Consider the following 23,725-nt stretch of genomic DNA (forward strand, 5'->3'; position numbering starts at 1 on the left):
ACGATAGGAATTTTTGTTTTTACAATCCTCTACCTATGATAGATGATAGGCAGGTCCAATATTTTTATCGTAGTGGATACCGGTCACGACGGCATCCACTACTCAAAATATTGGACCTGTCATCTATCACACGGTAGAGGATAGTAAAAACACATTCCTATCGTTTATCCTCTAATTGTTAACACTTACTTGGCCAAGAGATTGTCCTGGATAGCATCCAATAGTTCACCAAGTTTGGTCGATGCCTCTGCCTCTGGGATGGTTACCTTATCTCCGGTGTCACGACGGACTGCAACCAACTGATTCTTGCTCAGATCCTTGGGACCTACCTCAATGCGAATGGGCACACCCTAGAAGAGAATCAAACAAGTTTGAAAATAACAGTTTTGATGATTTCAATCTGTAACAGTTTGTTTCAATCTCCTGATTTTTGATAGTAGTATTGAGATTAACACCCTCTTGAACAGCACACCATTTGGAAGAACTGATTTCAAAATTAAACTTTCTTGTTGTCTCCTTATCACTATTTTCTAATATCTGTTGATATTTGGCAGCCTACAGCCAAGATTCCCAGTTTTGCTTGAAAATGAGATTTGTTCTCTTTGTGGTTGACCGTTGCTGGCAAAGCCTTTTATTAAATTGGCTCTCGCACAGAGTACATCTAGGGCTAGAATTTCTAGAGTATGATGCCTGTCAACACACCCCAACACAGCAGTAAAAATTTCATTTAAATGAACAAAGTTGTCAACAGTGTTTGGACTGTCAGCATACACTGTGTGATGAATGCCCATCTTTGTGTAACGCGGATGTGAATCAAAATCACTTGTGATAGTATTTTCATGAAGTATGCAAGGTTGTGTGTTTGTGTTTATATTTTGAAATTATTATCGCGATTGGATTGCATACAACTGTTGGCAGCTATGTTCATTCAAATCAAATTATCACTAGATTCTTAACAACCTGCAACTTTAAAATTCACAAGCATCAAATAGATTCCTGCAAAATTATCTAAAGATTATTTAAAGGGCATTTAAATGATCCACAGCCTCATCCCCCACTTTTCTCAAAAAAGTTGAGATTTTTATATCACTGGAAACCTCTGGCTACATAATGTTTATGTACAAAATATTTCTTGCAGATTAATTTGTTTTGCAAAGATATCGTGAAATTTGAATTTCGTTCTGGTGCACCAGAACGAAATTACAAAGCATTGTCTATGGAGCAGTGTAATACACATAATCATGCATAACTCACAAGCGCAAAATTGGAATCAACTGAAATTTTGGGAATAGGCTTTTTTTGTGGATATGTACTGAAAAATGTCATAAAAGAGGATGCTAGGATCACGAAACACTCCTTTAAGAACCACTCTGTAATTCTTGCTAAATTCTCAGCCCTGAAGGAAAATGTAAGCAAAGAAGAAAGCAACCTACCTTGAGTTCCCAGTGGTTGAATTTCCATCCAGGGGAGTAGTTATCCCTGTAATCTCCTCTAGTCCTGTACCCAGCAGCCTTAAATACCTTCTCATACTCCATACACTTAGCAATCAGGTGCTGCTTGTCAAATTCTGATGTCTTGGCTGTTATACCACATGGGACAACCACAACCTAAACATAAAATAACATGGGTGAAAAACTGTGGGATTAGTGTTTGAAGTCAAAATTCCCAAGCATGGATATCATTTTCTTTTACATCATACCCTTGGAATTTTAATAGATGGATGTCTTATTTTATCAACCTGTCTATGACAATCAGATAAATACTTTTAAAACAAAGCATAGGGTAAAGTGGGGCATTAAGTACCATTGGGCATTAAGTACCACCCAATAAACAAGTAATTATTATACATATTAGGGAATGCTGACCATTATTTTAAATATGACTTGCAAGAGTGGTTTATAATAGCTACTCATTAAAAATGATCAGTGCTTATGTAACACTCATGTTAGTTGCTCATCACAGTTTGACCCAAACATCATCTTGGCAGACATCTTCAAAGTACACACTGAACTTTTTAATGTCTCGGACCAGATAAAATACATCATTTAACATCCATTTTTTCCACATGAGGTATAGATCAACAACTTTTGACAGTTTCATCTGAAAGAGGACATACTAGCAAGCATATATCAAGATTTGTTTGTCTCATTAAATGATTTGAAGAGAAAAAATGTCATGTTGAAAGTGGACTTCCGACTGATGTATCCACTTTCGCTAGGCCTCTTAGTAAATTACAGATTATGGTGTGCTTATTTAAAGATTGCACTAACACCACAATTGTATAACAAATTACATTAGATTTGCTTATTAGTAGTGTAAAAATAGATAGTGAACAGAAAATAGACCCTATATGTACTTTTAAATTTTTTTTTGCAATTTTATGATTTTAGCGATATCTGGTGGTCCCTATCAGTTGTCCGACAACAACTTTTAAAGATTGTGCTTATTTTATGTCATAATGGGCTTATAGTAAGTTAAATTACCCAACTATGACATTTTAGGGTCAAATCATAGCCATATAATGCAGTTAGAAGTGGTCCTTAATGCCCCATGTGTACAATATGCTGCTGCACTCCAGAAGAAGCAACAGTTGAACAAGAAGTCAAAACCAAGCAACAAAAATAACAAGAACCCTAAAACCAAGCCAGTAAAAGAAGACAAAGAAGCAAAAATTCAGACAATGAAGATGATCCTGACAAAATATGTCCTGATTGTGGACTGGGGACATTGGTCAAGTTGGTTGTGGTAGACTCCAGTGCATGTTTTGTAAAGGTTTTCTTGCAATTTGCATATGGAGAAGTTGTGGGCTCGGAAGAGGACTGAAAAGACAAGCACTGCATGTGTCAGTTGTTCCTCACATAAAATAAACACCAGTGACCATACTAATATAAGACTTTTAAAAAGAAACTCTTAAAAATGATTAAAGGTCTCAAAATGGTCAACAAACATGATACTAGTTGGTGGTACCTAATGCCCCACCATTGGGGCAATAAGGACCACTTGACGTCACTGTAAATACATGTAAATACATGGCGTTTGAAAATAAACACATTTTTGGCAGATTTTTTTCCTGTGCTACATAGCTGAATAACAGGTCTGTCAAGTGCAACCATTAAAAACAGAAACAAGTATTAAATAAAACTCAGCTATGATGAAAACTAAAAATGGTAGTCACTAATGCCCCACTTTACCCTATATGTTACCTGACCAGTTCAAGTTGGTCCAAAGGGGCAAAAGCCCTTTCTACAATAATTGTCCTAGTCAGAGTGTACAGGCTGTATCAAAATGATTGGTACCCATCAATTTTGATGTTTATTGAAAAGCCTGCCTCTTCCATATGCAACATTGGATATGCTTAAAATGTCCAGAATGTATAGTTTATGATTAGTTATACAATTAATGTACAAATTATTTAGCTGTTATGTTGAATCTGGATGTGTGAGACTCATCCAACTTCAATGAAAACTGATGGGTACCAATCATTTTGATATAGCTTGTATTTGGCTGAAAACAGTCACTTTCCCAATTGTCATCTTCTTTTTCCGCACTGCTCCTTCTAACTCCGGATATTATCTTGCCTTTGACTTAGAATTTTCTCGTAATAACTTGAAAGAAATATGTTTTACGCTGTTTGCACAAGTTGTTTTTCAAAGATATATGTATATTTTTAATTTCTGATTCATCTGTTGATTTACAATCATTATATTTTGTAGCAGCTTTCTTCGCTTGAGCAGGATTTAGGGCTATTTTTTACGTAAACAAATTATTTGTCCTCAACAAACCTAGCTTTCTAAATATAGGTTGAAATAATTAAAAATAGGTTGCAATACAACAGTACATAAATTGACACCCTCTAACAGCAATAGTGTCCCTAGAATAGCCTGCATCATGATATTTATAACAGTCATTCTATTGTATCTCAGCCAGGATTGGAGTGTCGTTTGCAATCTATTACGCAAACATAAGCCATTGAATCCGCAACAATGTTTACACAACACAGATAACCTACGATAATCTTTGGACAGACAAACAAACTGACAAACAATGATAAGATCTGTATTGCTAGTGCTCCAAGATTTATAAGGGTTATTCCAGTTGAAATCCATACACCCCCTGTGAAAGGTATGATCTTAATCTTCCAATTCCAATTTCAAATGGGGCTACCTTAACGGGTGACTCCAATTGAAATATCTACCCTATGTGAGAGATTAAGGTCATGTCTTCCATAGGGGGTGTAAGGATTTCAACTGGAATATTCCAATTCACTAACTTTGTGGACTACTTCAGAAAAGCTCATGGGATCAATGAAAATCCTGTGTATTGCAAGACATTTGGAAATGTATTACTTTTCTCAACCTTTTACTTACTGCTTTCGATCTATCTGTGATTTTGAGTTTTGTCCCTTTTATCCTTTGTACTTTGAACACTAATATTGGTATGGGAATAAATAGTCATGTTGTAGTCAAGTTTTTCTCAACAGTTCAGAAATTTCTTCCTTGAATTTCTAGTAAAAGTCTTCTCTTTTTTAAAAAGATTTAAAATGCTTCTAACTTTACACTTGATTATCGGGCCACTTTAAATTGTTACCTTTGACCTCCAAACTGTGACAACTCTAATTAACCTGCCCTACATGTATGATGCAGGTAGATAAACACTGCCAACTGATAACAGGATTATTTTATGAATTAATGTTTGTAAAATATATAGAAATAAGTTCCAAGCATGGGAATATTTTTAGAGCAAAATAGTTTGTAAATCGGAATATATATAAAAAAAAATACACTGCATTTGCTCTTTTTATTATTTTTAGCACCATAGATATGTTCATATTGGGCTAATCCAGTTGAAATAACAACCCACACAGGGGTGTAGATTTCAAATGGAGTCACCCATGCAGGTAGCCCTATTTGAAATTCACACTCCCTGTGTGGAAGATTAAGCCATGTCTTCCACACATGACTTCCTTTTTAAAAATCAGAACTGATGTTTGCACTTACTAAACTACTTAAATTGCAAAAATTGGAAGTCAATAGGGAGGTTTCATGTACGGCACGGGTCACTAGCCCTGGAGGCACAACAACGATATTGGAACAAGTGAAAATGAAATATCACCTACAGAGTGCTAGTATTCCTTACAAAGCATGGGTTTGAATAATACGCTCAAGATTCACAGAGGATGATAATAGTTTGTCCTCCACTGCACTTGACTGACTCTCAATGCAGGTCATTTTTATCAACCTTTTAACCTTTTGTGCACGCGCCCTATATTAAAATACAGAGATTTAATATTAGTCGTATCTCAACATCTTTGCACACCAATCATACACTGAGGTCACCCCATGGACAACGCTATCTTTGATTGGGTTACAAATTAGATAAGACTTATGATTTAAATCATAATATCAAAGTTCACACAGATAATGATCAGTTTATGGATGTGTTTGCTCAACACAAGACGGAATAAAATAACATTTTGCAACTTTTGGCTTGTATGATCTAGAAATATTTAGTTATTGTGACATTAATGATCACAAAACTCATTGCAAAATACCACTGATAAGCAACAAGACAATCAGAAAGCATTGGGTCAAAGTTAGTGCACCCCCTGAAGACATGACTTTAATTTTCCACTGCAAAATACCACTGATAAGTAACAAGGCAATCAGAAATCATTGAGTCAACACCTACTGTAGTGGTAAAATATGTTGGTGGAGAAATAAAGTCACAGCACATTCCTTTAATAATGAATTAAATCAAGACCACTCCATCCACTATGCCTACACATAGAAAGGAAAATGGTCACAAAATGTATATGTGATTGTAATTTTATTATAAATATAGGCAAGAAGATGTCTACTGGCTTACAGAACCCCCAATGCAATCAAAATGATGTACTCTTGAACTGCACCTGGGGATTAGGTGATCTGGGTGTGTCACTGGATTCACACCCAGTGATGTCCACTGGGTTCACACCCAGTGATGTCCACTGGGTTCACACCCAGTGATGTCCACTGGGTTCACACTCAGTGATGTCCACTGGGTTCACACCCAGTGATGTCCACTGGGTTCACACCCAGTGATGTCCACTGGGTTCACACCCAGTGATGTCCACTGGGTTCACACCCAGTGATGTCCTCTTTGTAACAATTTTGCTCAAAACCAATCTACATACTTCAAAGAAAAAAATCCCATCTTGGATTTAACCACCATATGTTATCAGTTGGTATTTATTTTTGGCAAGATTTGGTGTGAGCCAAGTTCAGTGTGTCCCAGTAACCTTTCTAATTACAGCATTTTTATTTGTCTTGTCTAACACAAGTGGCAAACAAAGATAGTTAAGTGGGAAAGATCAATTGTTATCACCATCCAATACTTCCAAATAAATAACAATAAATTTCCATGTTACAATACTTCACAATAAATCTACTGACACAAATTTATCATCAAGGAAACTACAGAAAAATGTACTTTGAAGATCATTTGGAAAGGTTCATGTGCCTACTACATTTGAATTTAGCAAAGGTACATATTTGAACATTTGCCCCTTTTTTTGTTCTGTGAAAATTTTTCAAAACATATTTAACTCTTAACTGTTCGCTAGGTCTATTGAGGGCAGCATGCTAATTGAATCAGTGGCATGCCATCAGCTCTGGAGTTCACTAAGTCACAAATGTAAACAATATGGGAAAATGTGTTGACAATGAATGATTTCCATCAAATTTGTATTTTGTAATAAAATAATAGGCCTATCAGTAATAACTATCAGGAAGAAGAAAGGTCAAGGTGATACCAATTTTTTAGTCGTACTTCATTGTTAGCTACTTTTAAACATGTTACTTTTGCACATTGTATCCCCCCCCCCCCCATTTAGCAACAGCCCTGTTCATCCCATACATTTTCCCCTGACTTGATGCATTTCCATTGACTGAATGACAAAAATAGGGGCCCATATAAATTGCACCCTGACTGGGCTTGCATTTCCCACATCTAGGTTCATTTCCCCGATGGTGCATTCCCCCGACTGAATGACAAAAGTGGGAGTGTTTCCCTTGCCCCCTTTTTACATATGCTACTGAGCTCCTGTTCCATTCTCTTTCTCCTCCATCCCTTCCAAATACACCAGCATTCTCTTACCTGCAGCATGGCTATCCTTGGAGGTAGTACAAGTCCCTTGTTATCTCCATGTACTAGGCACATTACACCTATGGTACGTGTGGTGATACCCCACGAGTTCTGATGGGCAAATTCATGTTTACTAGGCTGCAAAGGAAACAAACATTTAGGGTATTAACTTATACATGTATGCCTGTGCTGCACCAATTTTGAAGAACTTTGAATACAAACACACACACACCCCCTACATGTTTTTACTCACTAACATGGACCCTATGTAGTTAACAGTGTAACCGTAGAGCTCTACACATAGACATTTTACTACTGAAAGTATGGACTGTTGTTGTAAGATATAATATTTAACCGCCAAACTGTGGACCTGGTATTACATACCCCATATGCATTATTATAACGTGTAGCACCCTCTGTCGCTCTCTTACGATCACACATACCTGCAAGCACCTCCAAACAGGGACATACAAAGTAAAAACACACTGTACTATTCAATCGAGGACACATATTCCTGCAGTGAATCGACATACCGTGAATATACACATACACACTATCAAGGGGGTACATCCCGTATACTGCCAAGAGGGGACATGTCCTAAATAGCATTTTTACATAAATTCCATCATCCTGCACCTATTGACAGACAGTGGACAGTCCACGTTTAGGTGTGTGTCGTGTGTTGCAAGAGTGTTCTCGTTTGGCTGCAAACACCTACTCCCACATATACACAAGTATTATGATAACAATTTATCTTACCTGATTAGGGTCTTCAAACTTCAGGTCAAACATCTTGGAGAAGTTCTGTCCTAGATGGTGAGATGTGGCTCCCTGAATAACAAATGGACAATGCCATCACAAGTCAAATATTGAAAATCAGAACAAAGTCACAATGACTAGGTATCATAAAGGGTTCTATGGAACCTGTAGCTCTACGCTATCTTCAGTTACAAAACATTTGAAGTTGCAAAAATTGAAGTTGCAAAAATTGAACTTGCAAAAAATATGCCTAAAATCATCAACATCTCATGTGTCGGCAAACATTCTTGGGTTTGCACACTGAGTGAATTTGATCTGTATGCAAGAACGAACGAAGGAACAAAAGAAAGAAATGCTTGCATAATGCTTGTACTGTGCAATTTATTTACAAATATGCTTTAACAGTGGTCAATAATTGGGAAGTTTTGTAGGTTGAATGCATTTCCCAAGAACCAAAGTTGCACTTCTGTACCTACATCACAATTACCTGTTCCAATTCCAATGATACCTCATGCATAGTGCCCTGGGTAAGATTAGGCAAGGGTTCACCGGAGTGGCATAAAAACTAGCAGAACAGCACTATTATATTGATTTTTCAAAGCGAAATCCAACACCTATTACAATACATCCAAAGGTCCAGGAAAATCAATGGAGCTGGAATAGGCTATATAATAACATAACAGCAGCAGAAGCAGCAATATGAGATGCTACAATATGGGATGATTTATTTTTGTGTTTTCTTAATTGTTATGTTGTGTAACAGAAAAGGAGAGCTGTGTTTGGACTTACAAGTCTATTTTTCTTTCCTGAATTACCATTTACTTGTAACATCACTATTACATTGTTTGTATCTTGGTAATTCAAATATATATTATTTTGCCAATTAGAACTTGTGTTTAATAGGAATTTGGAAACAAAAAAGATGCAAATCTTCCACATTTAAACTATGTGATTTTCAACATATCATTATTCTAGTACTTCCGTTTTCATTTTTAGAAAGAAATGTGCTTTTATTCGTAATTATTAAATCTTTAAGAGGCTACACATGCAATCTTACCTGAATAGCTCTTCCACTTGCTGATATGAATGCCTCTATTGTTGTTGTGAAATCCCCTCCAGGGAATTTTTCCTTCTCTGTCTTGCGCCCTTTAACGACAGGGATGGCCATTAGATATTCATAGACTGCAGCATAGTGATCTAGGATCTCATATACCTCTTTCGCTGCCTCTTCCTTTGTGGCCCATGCTGTGTGACCTTCCTGCCATAAGAACTCTCGGGTTCGCAGGAATGGCTGAGGATGCTTGAATTCCCACCGCTGAGGTAAGAAAAATACAATGTACAAATTATTGACTCGTTTCATTTCGCTATCATGCAGTCATATGACCTCAATCTGTATGGCATTCAGATTCTGATGTATTGGGAGTTTTTATTTGTTGGCAATGTGTTGGGGCTCTGGCAAAGTTGTTCCCGTTTGTTTTGTTTTTGTAAAATTATAGAGCCAACTTTAAATTCCCCTGGCGGCACTAAACTGCTTCTTGTCTCAGGTACCCATACAAGAACTTGAGGAACCGATGCTGGCTGCGATGGCATATTGTACCATATATAGGGTATGTGCTTCTTAGCTGCAAGTCTCTGCAGTTGTTGCTAAATGGTTTATGGAATGATTGGGGATACTCTGTAAACTGATTTTTTTAGCAATTTAAATGAAGTTGATTCTTGTAGCTAATTAAATTTAGAGTTCACTTGTCAAGACCAAGTGAAACACATAACATTTCTGCTGACAGTTTCACTGGAAAACTTTCTGGCTTTCTCAAAGCAATTATGTTATTCATTCATCTACTTGGTTCTTGTACTTTTGTTATGCCTACACACTGGCTATTTTGTAAGAACCAATGGTTACTTGCAAAAATCCTCTTTTTTTGCATATCACTTTTTGCACATTATCACACTGTATTATGAAATTTAACTCATGTATTATATCCTATTATATAATGCCCTCACTATAATATCAGGATCAGAAGGCACCATGCAGATGGCTGACCCAGAGTTAGATCTTTATTTACTACTTACCACAACATTACACCATTGGTTGAGTCTAATAGGTAGATCCCTGTGTGACTGCACCCACTTGGCATATGCAGGATACATTACTGGAAAAACAAATTACAGAAGTCTCTAATTTCAACAATCAAACTTCAATTACGGAATGTGCGATATTAATTTAAGCCAACTAAAGCCAATACCTCGACAAAATACTGGATCAGCAAGATAATTGTAATTCTCAGCTTTTATCTAAAATTGATTCTCACAAAAACTCATTACAGTGCATCTCACACGGAATATTATTGATATTAAGAGCCATATGTGTGCATTGCTATACTTACACCCTCCCTACACATACACCCCCCTCTCTTGTATGACCTCCCAAGTGTTGAATGTGTATGACTTTTCAACCACAGAGTTTCATACACCCACATTTTAACAATGTGTTAACAGAGAATCTTTTGTGCGCAAATCAATTGGGCTATTCCGTTTGAAATCCACAACCCCACATGGAAGACATGACCACACAGGGAGTGTGAATTTCAAATTTCAGGGTTACCTGAAATCTACACCCCCTGTGTGGGAAATTAAGTTAGGTCATGTCCTCCATGGGGGGGGGGTGGATTTCAAATAGAATAGTAATAATGAATCATACCTGTTTCACTGGTTGGTCGAATGGCAATAGGTTCAGCTAGCTCAGACTGACCAGACTTGGTTACCCAGGCAACCTGTTATGAGACACAAAAGATGGATAACCAAATGTAAGTGCCTTTTAATCAATAACTAATCATTTAATTCAATTTTAACTAGTTATTGTCATGTCGTCTACTACTATATGACTATGTTGTCCTTATTTATAAATGCGTATCACTTGCTGGGAGTGAAAGCAGATATAGATGCTTCAACCCACAAGAATAATGAATGAGTCTGAAAGCACAGCACATAGTAACGCAGTGTGCATTATACACAATAATACTGCTGGCATTTTTCTAACGTTTGTATGAGTGTATGAAACATAGTTAACATTAAGTTACTCAGAACAACATAAGTTTCTTCCATTTTAAAAACAGACATTCTTTGATGACATAACCCTAAATAGAGCGATCAACAAAACCTTTTTATTCCATTTTCAAAATATTGTCCTCAAAGATGATTTAAAACATAATAAAAAAAACAACAGACCGATTACGCCAAACAATTTTTTTCAAACAATTATTTTTGTAGGCCTTACCTCAGGAGCAAAGTCGGCAATATGATCCTTTTCTCTCTCCAAAGCCCCTTGAGACACAAAGATAGGAAAGTAGCAATTCTCAACACCCATCTCCTTGATCTTGGCATCAAAGTAATCTTTGATCTTTTCCCAGATGGAGTACGACCAGGGACGAAGGATGTAGCAGCCGCTCACATCGTAGTACTCAATCATTTCAGACTTGGTGATGACCTGATGAGATGGCAATTAGGAAGAAATATTTGTTACACTTTTGATGCAATCATCTTGAGGTTGAAAACAAACAGATGAAGGACATGACATATACTCACATCGAAACATGCACAATGTTGTATTTTCTTACCAAGATGAAGTTATTCTTGTTAAAATATTACCTAACAAGTCACCTTTTGGTGATAAGGCCACCAACAAGTGCCTGATAAAGCTGGCTTTATAATTGACACCCTACGTTATAATTCTAAGGTAAATTTGGGAAAATATGATTAAAAGTAGCACATATTTTCTTATTACTCTCTGTAAATTTGACCGGTTATATTAATGCTAGTATTTCAAATGAAGACAAACTGATCTCTACACTTAATATTACCTGTGTATGAATACCAGTTGCTATGGTTCTTGTGCTTCCTCACTTCCAACTAATGCCCTGCGGGGCAAGATTTTTTCCACCCCGATCCTGGCATTCCCCGAATAATACCAACCAGACCCTACCCGTCCCAAACCATTTGGAACAAACCTACCCGATTAGGACCGAATCATTGTTTTTTTGCACACCGGACCGGCTGATCCAAACTTCTGTTAACCTCATCCTGATCCGTTTTAGCTTTTCCAAATCCAATCCGAAGTTTTGAATTGGATCCAATCAATATTAAATGAAAACTAATAATGACCTACTTGTATGCAATCACCCATATTCATAATAATTATGGATTTATGCATATGCACGAACCTGAAGCAAATTTTTACTGTGAATAAAGAAATTGGCAAATACAACACCGCTTATTTTTTCCAAATCCCAACTTGAACAGAAAGAAAAAACTCCAGTCCATTTCAATGTCGAGAACTCACCTCAATCTAACCTGTTGAAATATATATATATCTGTAAATTTTGAAAATTTTTCAATCCGTTCCGCTTTCGTGTGAGGTATTAAGAATTTCAGGTTGCCACGAAGCGTGTTACTTTCAACCTCAGCCGTGTCTGCTTCTTACCTGTGAATACCATTCGCTAAGGTTCCCCTGCTTTGTTGCTTCCAACCCCAGCCTCGTCTGCTTCTTGGCTGCATCATCTGCTGCTGCTGCTGCTGCAGCTGGCTTCTGATCAGCACCCTTATCTTTTCCTTTCTTTTCTTTGTTCTTCTTGTCTTTCCTTCCACCACCACCTCCTCCTGATGGGGCCTGGTAGTCTTTGCCAGTGGCTGTTTTGTATTCCAGTTTGAGTGCTAGTAGCTGTTTTACTGCTGCATCAATTTCATCCTATAAACAGAAATTATTAGAATGAAAGGTCATCTGTGTCCTCTTTCCAAACGATGGAAATTGTTTGATATTTGGTAGGTAGGTCATGATTTTTTATTTATCCTTTTTTTTTGGTAAGACTACTAAATCTGACATGTTTTTGAATCCTAAAAGGGAGTGATACACCATACGATGCATTTTATTAATTTTTAACGTTAAATGGTCAAACTACACTGCAAGATTCTCATCTGTGTGACACCGATGTCACATTAATGTCACTCCATCGGAAACTACACCTCGGTTTTCCATATCGCCGGTCCAAAATAGCCGGGTAGCCAGCCTCCTAGGTTTCTACAGAGTGACTTCGCGGCGCGGTGACTTCGCAGGAGAGTCACACCGGTGTGACTACGCGACTGGGCCTGGATGCTCAGTACCGGCGTTTTGGGTTGCCGGTTTTGCTTTTATTGCCATATTTTTTATATTCTCTTGATTTATTCAAATAATATTCTTTATTTCTTGCTTTTTTTAGGGGATTAGGGAGGGGGAAATTGCAAATTGGACTTTAAAAATAAGGGATGAATAAAATAAATCTGTTAGTAAAAGAAATGAACATGATCAGTAAACAAAGTATAATTCAATAAACTAATATGATGAATAAAATACATTTTTGTTAATTGGTGGTTATTTGAATAACTAAATAATTAAAAAATTAAGAAATAAATAAACAGGAAGAAACCAATAAAAAAGAATGGAAGAAACACAGAAACACTTGAAAGAAAACAACTTGACAAAATTGCAAATAAAGAAGTTAAAAGTAGGAATATTATAAGAAGCATGTAGGCCTATTGATGAATTAAAATATTAAATGTGTAAAATAAATAAATAATTATAACAATAATAATTCATTACAAGCATTAATATTTGCGTGATAAAAAATAAGACACAATTTCAAACAAACACTGCAATAGGCCTATATTGATGTGACACCGATTTATAGGCATAATTTGATAACGTAAAAAAATCAACATGAAAAACAAATCAAACTATATAATAGGCCTATAAAAACACCATTTTGAAAAACGGAAAAAGAAAATAGCACAAGCCAAAGTTTTGCATAAACTTACGGCAGTAAAAGTATAAATTTGCAGTAGACCTTTCAAGAAAGTGACAAGAAGTAAAACAAAATGCATGCTAGGCCTATAAATCAATTTTAAATATAACAGAAAAATTCTTGCTTCAAAATAAGTAAAGTTTTGGCAAATCAAAATGTATAAATTGAAAATGCTAGGCCTATAATAGGCATACTTAGCGAACTTCGCTGAAAATTAATATCTCTTTTAAAACATTTAAAAACACAATTAGCTTTTAAATAAAAAAAAAGTTTCAATAGGCCTATACGTTATCATGTAAAATATGAAAAAATAGGCCTAATTTGATAGCAAAACATGTCATCTAACCACTGAAGTAAACAAAGCAATGATAGGCCTATAAGTTTTGTGGGAAAACAAGCAAACAAATAAATAAAATAAAAAAGTTTGAAATGAAACAAACAAATAAACCAAGAACAAGAACTGCAAATAAAACACACACAGTTGATGAGATTATTAAACAGGCAGCACGAAAAGAATTAAAATATTATAAAAGAGAACAATAAATAAATGCAAAAGCACAATAAAAAAAACAAAGACGGCAGTAGAACCACAGACCCACTGCACTGTACAGCATGCATCAATCAATTAATTATAAAACCAACCAACTCATTCCATTCATGAGCGTACATACAAGCAGTAAACAAGCATGATACGCGTATTTGTCATCATCAGCGCCAGATTTGGTATATACTGCCGTCCCAGAGTGTTCGAACTCATAACAGGGTTCGGTCAACGACCTTTCGGCAGCGTAGTCACCTTGAAGTTCGCCGACTGGGCACCGAGCAGGCGACGCATGGGGCACTGGATACGGAAGTCACTTTGAGGTGACTACAAGATGTGGACCACTGTCGGAATCTAGTCGGTGGTGTACATCATGAGTCGCCGATGCGGCATCGAGCAGGTAACACATCGGAGGCTAGCAGTTGTAGTCACTACGTGATGACACTGCTGCATAGTACCCTACTGCCTTGTTTCCGATGTAGTCACTCTCCTGTAGTGACTCTGTCGGCCACCATAGGGTAGGTTATTCTGGAGTGACGGCGTTAGTGACTTCAGAGTTCCAGTGCGATGTAGTCACTCTGCCGCCAGGAATTTTGCAGTGTACTTTGTTTCATATTTAGAGCTTTTGTTATCCATAATATTTCACATTTAAGTGACCATTTCTTTCTTTTTCTCCCTCCAAATAAATACAAATATTCAGGATCGGCAGTATATTTAGGGTAGGTTGGGTTGCGCTAATCAAACAATTATTTTCTGGCCTAAGCATATTCTGTGCTCTTTATTAATCAAATTTGATCAAAATTCTACATGAAATCAGTGCAAAATTTGGGTTGTGTTGACCGTAAGATAACAAATACTCAGGTTTAGTATCCTGCATTGCACAATCATATCACATAGAAAATTCCTACCTAAGCCATTAAAAACATCATGTAGCCTGAAGTTTTCGGATGGATAATAAAATTCCCCTTTAATGAGCAATTATTTGTTCAAGTGACATGAGTATTCAGTAAAGTCAAACGTGAATACATGAAAAGAAATACCACCTTACCTTAGATGCTTTACTTGATTTCAGACTCCTCACTTTATCTCCCTGTGTTGCCACTTGGGCATGCAATTCCTCTCCCCTCGCGTCACCCATATTGCTTTGATCACTAGAGGGCGCTTCTTTCTGTACTGCTGGCGGTGCGCCTGGCTTATAGTCAGTGCCGGTAAGGTTCTTGTAGTCTTCTTTCAGGGATAGAAGCTCCTTGACTGCTGCCTGAATTTCTCCCTGATCAAGAACAAATAAAATGATGCACAATTAATCAAACATAATAAGGCAATATGAAATAATTGGATTTTGAAATCCTTAATGTAAAATCTGTCACTGCATGTTGCAATGCAAACTGGAGTAATCTTTGATTGTGAAAATCTGTAGAAGTTACCATTTATATGAAGTTAATGCTAAGACATATGTCCATATATACAGTATGTTGGAGATGATGAAATATTTAGCAATGCTAATTTATGCAAATCACTGGATGACATCATGGCTATAATTAGCATACTTATGGAATCATAATTTATGTGATTGGTTAAAGAGTGATGTGATGCAATCAGGAATCAATATGCTTGGTCAAATGTGATCAAGACCTGGTCTGGAAGGCAACTACATGCTAGCACATGAAATGGGTTTTACAATAACTGGCTCTGTCATTTGTATTATTTACTATCTGAGTGGTAGGCAGTTGTGGCACCAGAATTTTTTCTGGGAGAGACAAAACATTTTAGGAGGCAAAAATCAAAAAAAATTCCTGACTGAAATTGGTAATTTTTTGCCTAAAAAGTTGAACATTTTCAAATTTCTAATTTTGGTGGGGGGAGCAAGTGGGGGAGTCCAAGATACAGAAAAATTCCTCCTTGCCCCCCCCCCATGGCACTGCCACTGGGGTAGGCACCATAAAACTAGCATATGGACATTTTCAGCTACTTATGAAGGTAAGCCTTATTGGAAAGGAGTGATCTGAGTAAACACTTTCCTTTCCATAAAAATAATACAAAAAGTCCAAACAATATAAGTCAAATAACACCTTGGGTGGGTTATCTTGCGCTGCAACTGCAACATGAATATATTTTGCATAAAGCAGCTATTCATCTCAATTTCACCTAATCACTCTCTATCCCTTACCAAACTACCAACCAACTAACCTTGGCTGCTTTGCTTGATTTGAGACCTCTGACTTTGTCCCCCTGAGCTGTAACTTTGGCATACAAGCCTGCAGCGTCACTTGAGTTAGCAGGTGCACTCTCTGAGCTAGCTTTCTGCACAACAGGTGCTGGTGCAGCAGGTGCAGCGCCGGGTTTGTAGTCCTGCCCGCTTAAATTTTTGTAGTCTGCTTTGAGCTTCAATAACTCCTTGACTGCTGCATCAACGTCACCCTGTAAGAATTCAATGGAAGAGTCACAGAATGTCTTAGATTTGTATTGAATATACTAAGATACTTGATACTACAAATCTTACACATCACTTCATTTACCTGGCAGTACCTGTTTAATTGGAATGATGGACAAGGCAAGATTATTCACAATGTATTAAAACTATTAGCTTTGACTTCAGCAACCTACACCCTTCCATTTTCAGCAGCTGATCAGAGCACAATTGATGACTATGTGGCATGGTATGATATTGTTCACACCAACCATGTACCGCATTGCTCTCACTTGATGCAGCATATTGAATGCGGTGTTCACTGCATGATTGGATGTGCTGAAATCACCAGAAATTGATTGATTGATGATCGCACATTTAAAAAAAAAATTTCGTAAAAGTCCTGCTGAAAAGGTCTATTACAATAATTACCAAATATTTTATCTAAGAATAAATACATTATTCTACTTACCTTTGGGGCTTTACTTGATTTCAGACTCCTAACTTTATCTCCTTGTGCTGTTACTTTTGCATACAAATCAGCTGTGCCACTTGCGTTACCACTAGAGGGCGCCTGTTTCTGTACTGCAGCTGGTGGTGCACCAGGCTTGTAGTCTGACCCTGTTAGACTCTTGTAGTCGGCTTTCAACGCTAGCAGTTGCTTCACAGCTTCACCAACTTCTTCCTATGATAAGACAAGTTATACAAAATATATCAGCCAATATCTCAAATGAATCCTTTCACTGCTCCATGGATATGTCTACTTTTTTCAAGTGGTGTAAGTTTTTTAAAACTTGTCTGTTAAAACAGACAAGACAAGACTTCAGAAAATAAATTGAACACTATAAGTTCAACTAATAATCCATTTTAGGATCTGAAATCAAACATAATAATGCCAAATTATGGAATACACTCCTTTCTAAAAGTTGGCCAAGAAACTAACATACAAGATTGAATAATTTGTAGCACATTGCATTATGCATACATATAATATCCAAAGAGCTTTCAAATAAGCTATCATTTGAATATCAATGTAGGATTTCAGCTTGGAGTCTCCTTTTGAACAATTTCTTCAACTTACCTTTGAAGCTTTACTTGATTTCAGACTCCTGACTTTATCCCCCTGAGCTGTTACTTTGGCAAACAAATCACCAGCGTCACCTGTGTTACCACTAGAGGGCGCTTCCTTCTGTACTGCAGCAGGTGGTGCACCAGGCTTGTAGTCTGACCCTGTTAGATTCTTGTAGTCGGCTTTCAACGCTAGCAGTTGTTTCACAGCTTCACCAACTTCTTCCTAAAATAAGACAAGTTATACAAAATATCAGCCTCAAAATGTCAAATTATTTTCAAGTACTGAATGATTGATCAGACAGAACTTCCAGAAAATAAATTTAGCACTTTTAGTACAACGTATAATCCATAACAGGATCTGAAATCAAACGTTATAATCAATGCCGAAATATAGATAACGTTCCTTTCTGACACTTGGGGCTAATTAACCAACACCTGTTTCTTAAGCATTGAGTAGGATACTTAATTTTTGAGGACAAGGTCTTATATAAGTAAAACCCCCTATGATTGAAGCACATTATTGTGTTAAGTTTTATAAAAAGCAAAATTCTAGTTTTTAACTACAAGCATAAAACTAAATGAAAATTGAGGTGATAGCACCATAATTGAGTCCTACTCTCTCCATAGGCTTGCATGTAAGACACGATGTAGACACCATTTTCACAAAAATGTTCAAACTTAAAAAGGACCATTATGCTTTTTCAAACAGAGGCAGCTCATGAAATAGGCTATAAGTTAAGACCAGGTCCTTTAAATTACACAATTTGTGCTTTGAATTATAACATGTCCGCTTGAAACAAAGGTGTATGGTTTAGGTTTTGTCCACTATACTATTCAGCAAATTACTTCAGCGGTGTGCGTCTGCTCTGTCTGTATCACTTAAAAAGAATTAGGTCTAGTGGAATGGGTTGCCGATGTGATGATGATGTGATTCAATTGACCATAAACCATAAATACCCCATAAACTGCACCTGGCAGACCGCTGAAGTACTGTGCTGAAAATTATAATACCTACAAGCTGTGCTTAACATTAAACATCACATAAAGTCCACCCTATCATATATTTATATATTTTTCATTTGTTTTACCAAGAAACTAAAATGCTGAAACATTTGTTGCACATTGCATTTAACATACTCATAAGAATAACATCCAAACTTGCTTCAGATGAAATAGCAAAATATTGCAACTTTATTTTCATAAAATATCATTTACATATCAATGTAGGATTTCAGCATGGAGTCTCCTTTTGATCAAATTTTTCTCAACTTACCTTTGATGCTTCACTTGATTTCAGACTCCTGACTTTATCCCCCTGAGCTGTTACTTTGGCAAACAAATCACCAGCATTACCTGCGTTACCACTAGAGGGCGCTTGTTTCTGTACTGCGGCAGGTGGTGCACCAGGCTTGTAGTCTGATCCTGTTAGATTTTTGTAGTCGGCTTTCACAGCTAAAAGTTCCTTGATTGCTGCATCAACTTCTTCCTGGAATTTTAAAATTGAACAAAAAGTGATGGTCCACCTTGCCAAAATTAAATAAAAATAATCCTTAAATATAAAATCTTTGTATATAAATAAGTATACCTCGATATAAAAGGAAATTACACACTTTATAATAGTCAAGTCTAGTATAAGGTAGAAAATGACCGTAGAAACCAACATAAACGGACCTTAGTGATTGCTAAAATCATGATTTGGTAGCCCAATTGGGCGATTTTTGACAATTTTGCTTGCGATTTATGACAATTTCCTGTCCCATAGAAACCAATGGTTAAAAAATAATTGGGTGATTTTTCAACATTGGCTCCCGCGACTTCCGGTAATTTCCAGTCCCATAGAAACTAATGGTTAAAAGAAAAATTGGGTGACTTTCCGATTATTTGACCTGTGATTTGGGCTTACTTTTTTGGCAACCTTGATAATGACATACACATCATTTTCACAAACACCAGACAGTAAGAACAAGTGCTAGTCAGTACATGATGCTATTGTAATTGTTAAGTGTGCTGATGGATAACAAGCTGATAACTATCAAGACAAAATGCAATGCTTTTAAAACCCAACAGGAGTAAAGGCAAAAATTAAGCTAGAAATGTGGAAGGATCAAGCCAATAGAATTTATGGTGAGATTACAATGATTTTAGGCTGCCTGAACCAAAGGATGTGTATCTCACAGACCACAAGGATCTTATGTTGTGATGCATCACACAAGGTAATATACAAAGGCCTTTCATTCTTCATAACATTTATCAACTCACCTTGGGGGCTTTACTGGACTTCAAACTTCTGACCTTATCCCCTTGTGCAGCAACCTTGTTATACAATGCAATAGGATCAGCTGATGAGGTTGATGTAGCTGGCCCTGCTCCTGGTTTGTAGTCTTTACCAAGTAGGTTCTTATAGTCCTCTTTGAGTGCCAACAGTTGCTTCAATGCAGCATCTATCTCATTCTACAAACATAAACCAAGGAAGTTATGATTAGAATTTTCCCGTAATTGATGTGGAAGAATTTGCACATACTGCTGATTATTTTGTGAACGATCCATGAGAGGAAATGACTAATTACAAGTGCCTACCTGTTCAGTTCATTTCAATAAGGTCAGCACTGTGTAATTTATTGGTAAATTGGATTCTCAACCTTGTAATCATTCATACTAATTGTATACCTGCAAACATACCAAAGTCAGAAATAGGGACATCTTGTGAGATGTACTATCCCGGCCTGGATGAATGAAACAGGAACATTCAAATGGAACAGTGTAGGGACTGGGCTTTTTTTTTGCGACCTGCATGAGGCTCTTGTTTAGTTCGGGTCTAAATTCATCAAAAAACAGACGGTCTCTATTAAAAATATTGATAGGTAATGCATACAAAACCATTATGGCTAGTAATGATAAAGCTTACAGTTTTACTGTTTAGCATTCAATTATTTGTCCAATAACTGAATGTTCACTAGCTTTAAAGCAGCAATACATAAACAAATGAAGAGTTCAGGTGCAAAGTGTCATGAATCCAAAGCTGCCCTGTGTATTTTGTAATATTAATATTGTTACATATAGCAGCAATTTCTGCATTGTAAAGGATGGTATAAATGCTTGTATGTTAATGCTAATTTGTAATGATGGCAACTGCAAAATGTTGCTCAATACAATGATTTCGGTATTAAAAACTGATATCCTTTCAAAAAAGATAAAAATTTACACATGAATGACAAATAAAACTATCAACACAAGACTGAATGAGGCAGTGCTTGGTTTGTTTATACATCACAATTTGCACCTAAACTCTTCACATGAATATAGGTGACAAAAGTCACTGTATTGCTTACAACTAGCCTAAAGTATGTCTCGTCTGAAGTCGAGAGTAACACCATGTTGGATTTTACAGTGGCAAATTTGAATCGCGCTATCCTAATCCTGTAGAGCATAATATGAAGAGCTTTGTTTCAAAACCCCTTACATCCACTTGCCCAATTTTGAGAACACATCAAAATAATAACTGATATAAGGTGTTTTTCAACAAAAGCAGTTTTTGGCAGGATGCTCATTCTACCCAAGCATCCCGCCAAAACCTGCTTTTGTTGCAAACCCCCATACACATACCTGCCAACTTTTGAAAACTAGAAATAGGGACACTTGCGAAGGGGAGCGAGCGTAGCGCTCGCGAAGTCCTACGGCCGGGGGTCGGGGGTTGAGGGGGCGAAGCCCCCCGAAGCCAGAGGGTTTCTACACATTTTACACTACAAGAGACACCATTTCTGAGGGAAATTACATTTAAATGGATTAAAAAATAAGGTTATTTTGACAAAACAAGCCTAGATAACAGCCTTGAAGAATATCTATTATATATGCAATCTTCTTCAAGACTGTTATCTTGACTTGTTTTCTCAAAATTATACCGTAAAATATGCAAATTAGGTACCTAAGCCCAGGCAATGTTAGCAGATTTAGCACCCCAAAAGACCACTTTTGACATAAAAACCTGTTTTAGACTTTTTTGAAAAAAAGCTTCCTTCATCCTAAAAAAGTGGTTTCAAATGTTCACTTTCCTATACTTTTGTACATGAGAGACATTCTTCAAGTTCTGTTTTTGCCTAATAACATGGCCTACGTGGCTGAAATTGATATATATAATGCGCAATATAAAAATGATGATTCATCAAATTTTTGACCCCTCCCCCTATTTTTTTTTTAAATTTTCAAAAAATATTTTTGGCCAAAAAAGCAAGTTATAGGCCCTAAATTACTTACTATTCAAGGTTGGAAACCAGAGAAATATTGCAAAAAAAAATAAAAAATTGCCAATTTATTTTTACAACATTGGATAAAGTTGTACATGTTAATTACTTTTGCTTCTATTGAACAGCTAGCAATGTATACTAATTCAATGTGTCCCTGACTGTTCAATAGAAGCAAAAGTAATCAAAATGTACAACTTCATCCAACTTTGTAAAAAAAATTGGCATTAAAAAAAAAAAAAGTAGCAGTATTTCTATGGTTTCCAACCTTCAATAACAAGTAATTTAGGGCCTATAACTCGATATTTTGGCAAAAAATATTTGTTGAAAATTAAAAAAAAAAAAAAAATTTTTTTTTTTTTTTTTTTTTTTAGAAAATCAGGACTTCCTGATTTTATGACGTTTTCGGGGTCTAAAATCGGATGTCCCGCCAAAATCGGGACACTTGGCAGGTATGCATACATCAGTGATTTTTTTGATGATTTTTTGATATGTTCTCAAAAATGGGTAAGTGGATGTAAGGTGTTTTGAAACAAAGCTCTTCATATGCACATGTGTACAGAGGCAATACTCCGATTTGAATCCGCCACTGTGAAATCCAACATGGCGCTACTCCCCAACTTGAGATGAAACACATTATAGTATGGACACAGATTAAACAAAATGTGTCCTACTACAAAGTAGTTCACTGGCCTATAAATAAAAGTACAGTTTGTAAATTTAAAATATCGATTTTAACTTGGAACTCATTAGTTGACCTTTGCACAAAATAAAAGCCAAAATTTCTGATACCATACAGTCTTCATTTTCATCGTTTTCATCACATAGCTGCATTCATATGTCACTCGTCTGTTATTTTGTAAGATCCTGCACTTCACTAGGTCTTGTACTTCACAAAACCTTATAATTAGCATGTTGTCATAAGCTGATGGACTGTATTTTTCATCACTGACTTCGATTGATACTCGATGCATGAAATTTGGTCGTTCATACCAAGTGATCAAGTTTATATCAAACTTTCTATGCACAAAACTGTCACATCTCTTCAGGCTGGTCCTGACTCCTGTTACATAACATGGTGCTCCAATTAGTTTGTAAAGTTCTTCATAAGAAGCTACATTCATATGGTAGAAAGTTCAAAAGTCCAGTTTGAAGAATGTTGAAATGTTTCTTCATGATACCTGCAATTGTGGGCTTCACTGGTTTGCCTTCAGTTTGACAACAAGCTTACAAATTGTCAACTTCAAAAATTGGCAATACTGAGGTCCATTATCAGCTTGGAATCCCCAGAATTCACATGGATAAATATGTGGACCAATTATAATTATGGAGTGTCGTCACTCTCTGTACTGGTGGTGGTGGTGTTTCGAGACCGACAAGAAAGACATCATCTGATTTTCACTCGATTTATCACTAGTAGAACTTTGGTACTGGTGCATAACATTGGTAGAATTAGTGTTCTTTCGGTTTCAGTGCACCCCATCACCTTATGAATGATATTTATACTATTGCTCATTATGATGTACAAATGGTGTCATGGAACCTGATTTTCACTGAAGTAACCTTAGCATAAGTGGATGATTCAAATGGTGTATCAAATGACAATTCAAACTGGTGGGTGTCTTTCTCAGATGTTCAACTCAAAAGTTGTAATTTGATGAATCAGTTTTCAAGTTTTTATTACTATTGTGTTTGTAACAGTGACAATCTTCTTAGACTCGGCTGAATCTTGCAAATGATTGCAGCAATTAAGATA

General features: G+C 36.5%; 1 protein-coding gene and 1 long non-coding RNA gene across 2 annotated transcripts in view; one reads left to right on the forward strand and one right to left on the reverse strand.

Annotated features, from left to right (window-relative positions):
- LOC140141472 (uncharacterized) overlaps positions 1 to 23,725 on the forward strand; it is a 262,118-nt gene that overhangs the window by 46,298 nt on the left and 192,095 nt on the right. The gene's annotated exons all lie outside the window — the stretch shown is intronic.
- LOC140141070 (bifunctional glutamate/proline--tRNA ligase-like) overlaps positions 1 to 23,725 on the reverse strand; it is a 61,227-nt gene that overhangs the window by 4,853 nt on the left and 32,649 nt on the right. Inside the window, exons 18-32 of the mRNA XM_072162881.1 lie at positions 19,991 to 20,182; positions 19,005 to 19,217; positions 17,742 to 17,954; positions 17,133 to 17,345; positions 16,441 to 16,671; positions 15,302 to 15,523; positions 12,359 to 12,622; positions 11,156 to 11,365; positions 10,580 to 10,652; positions 9,952 to 10,031; positions 8,939 to 9,196; positions 7,882 to 7,953; positions 7,135 to 7,260; positions 1,434 to 1,607; positions 190 to 350 (exon numbers count right to left, since the gene is read on the reverse strand). Coding sequence (XP_072018982.1) covers positions 190 to 350; positions 1,434 to 1,607; positions 7,135 to 7,260; positions 7,882 to 7,953; positions 8,939 to 9,196; positions 9,952 to 10,031; positions 10,580 to 10,652; positions 11,156 to 11,365; positions 12,359 to 12,622; positions 15,302 to 15,523; positions 16,441 to 16,671; positions 17,133 to 17,345; positions 17,742 to 17,954; positions 19,005 to 19,217; positions 19,991 to 20,182 — 2,702 coding nt within the window. The remainder of the gene's footprint in view (positions 1 to 189; positions 351 to 1,433; positions 1,608 to 7,134; positions 7,261 to 7,881; positions 7,954 to 8,938; positions 9,197 to 9,951; positions 10,032 to 10,579; positions 10,653 to 11,155; positions 11,366 to 12,358; positions 12,623 to 15,301; positions 15,524 to 16,440; positions 16,672 to 17,132; positions 17,346 to 17,741; positions 17,955 to 19,004; positions 19,218 to 19,990; positions 20,183 to 23,725) is intronic.

The sequence above is a fragment of the Amphiura filiformis genome, chromosome 1 (assembly GCF_039555335.1).
Source record: "Amphiura filiformis chromosome 1, Afil_fr2py, whole genome shotgun sequence".
Classification (NCBI taxonomy): Eukaryota; Metazoa; Echinodermata; class Ophiuroidea; order Amphilepidida; family Amphiuridae; genus Amphiura; species Amphiura filiformis.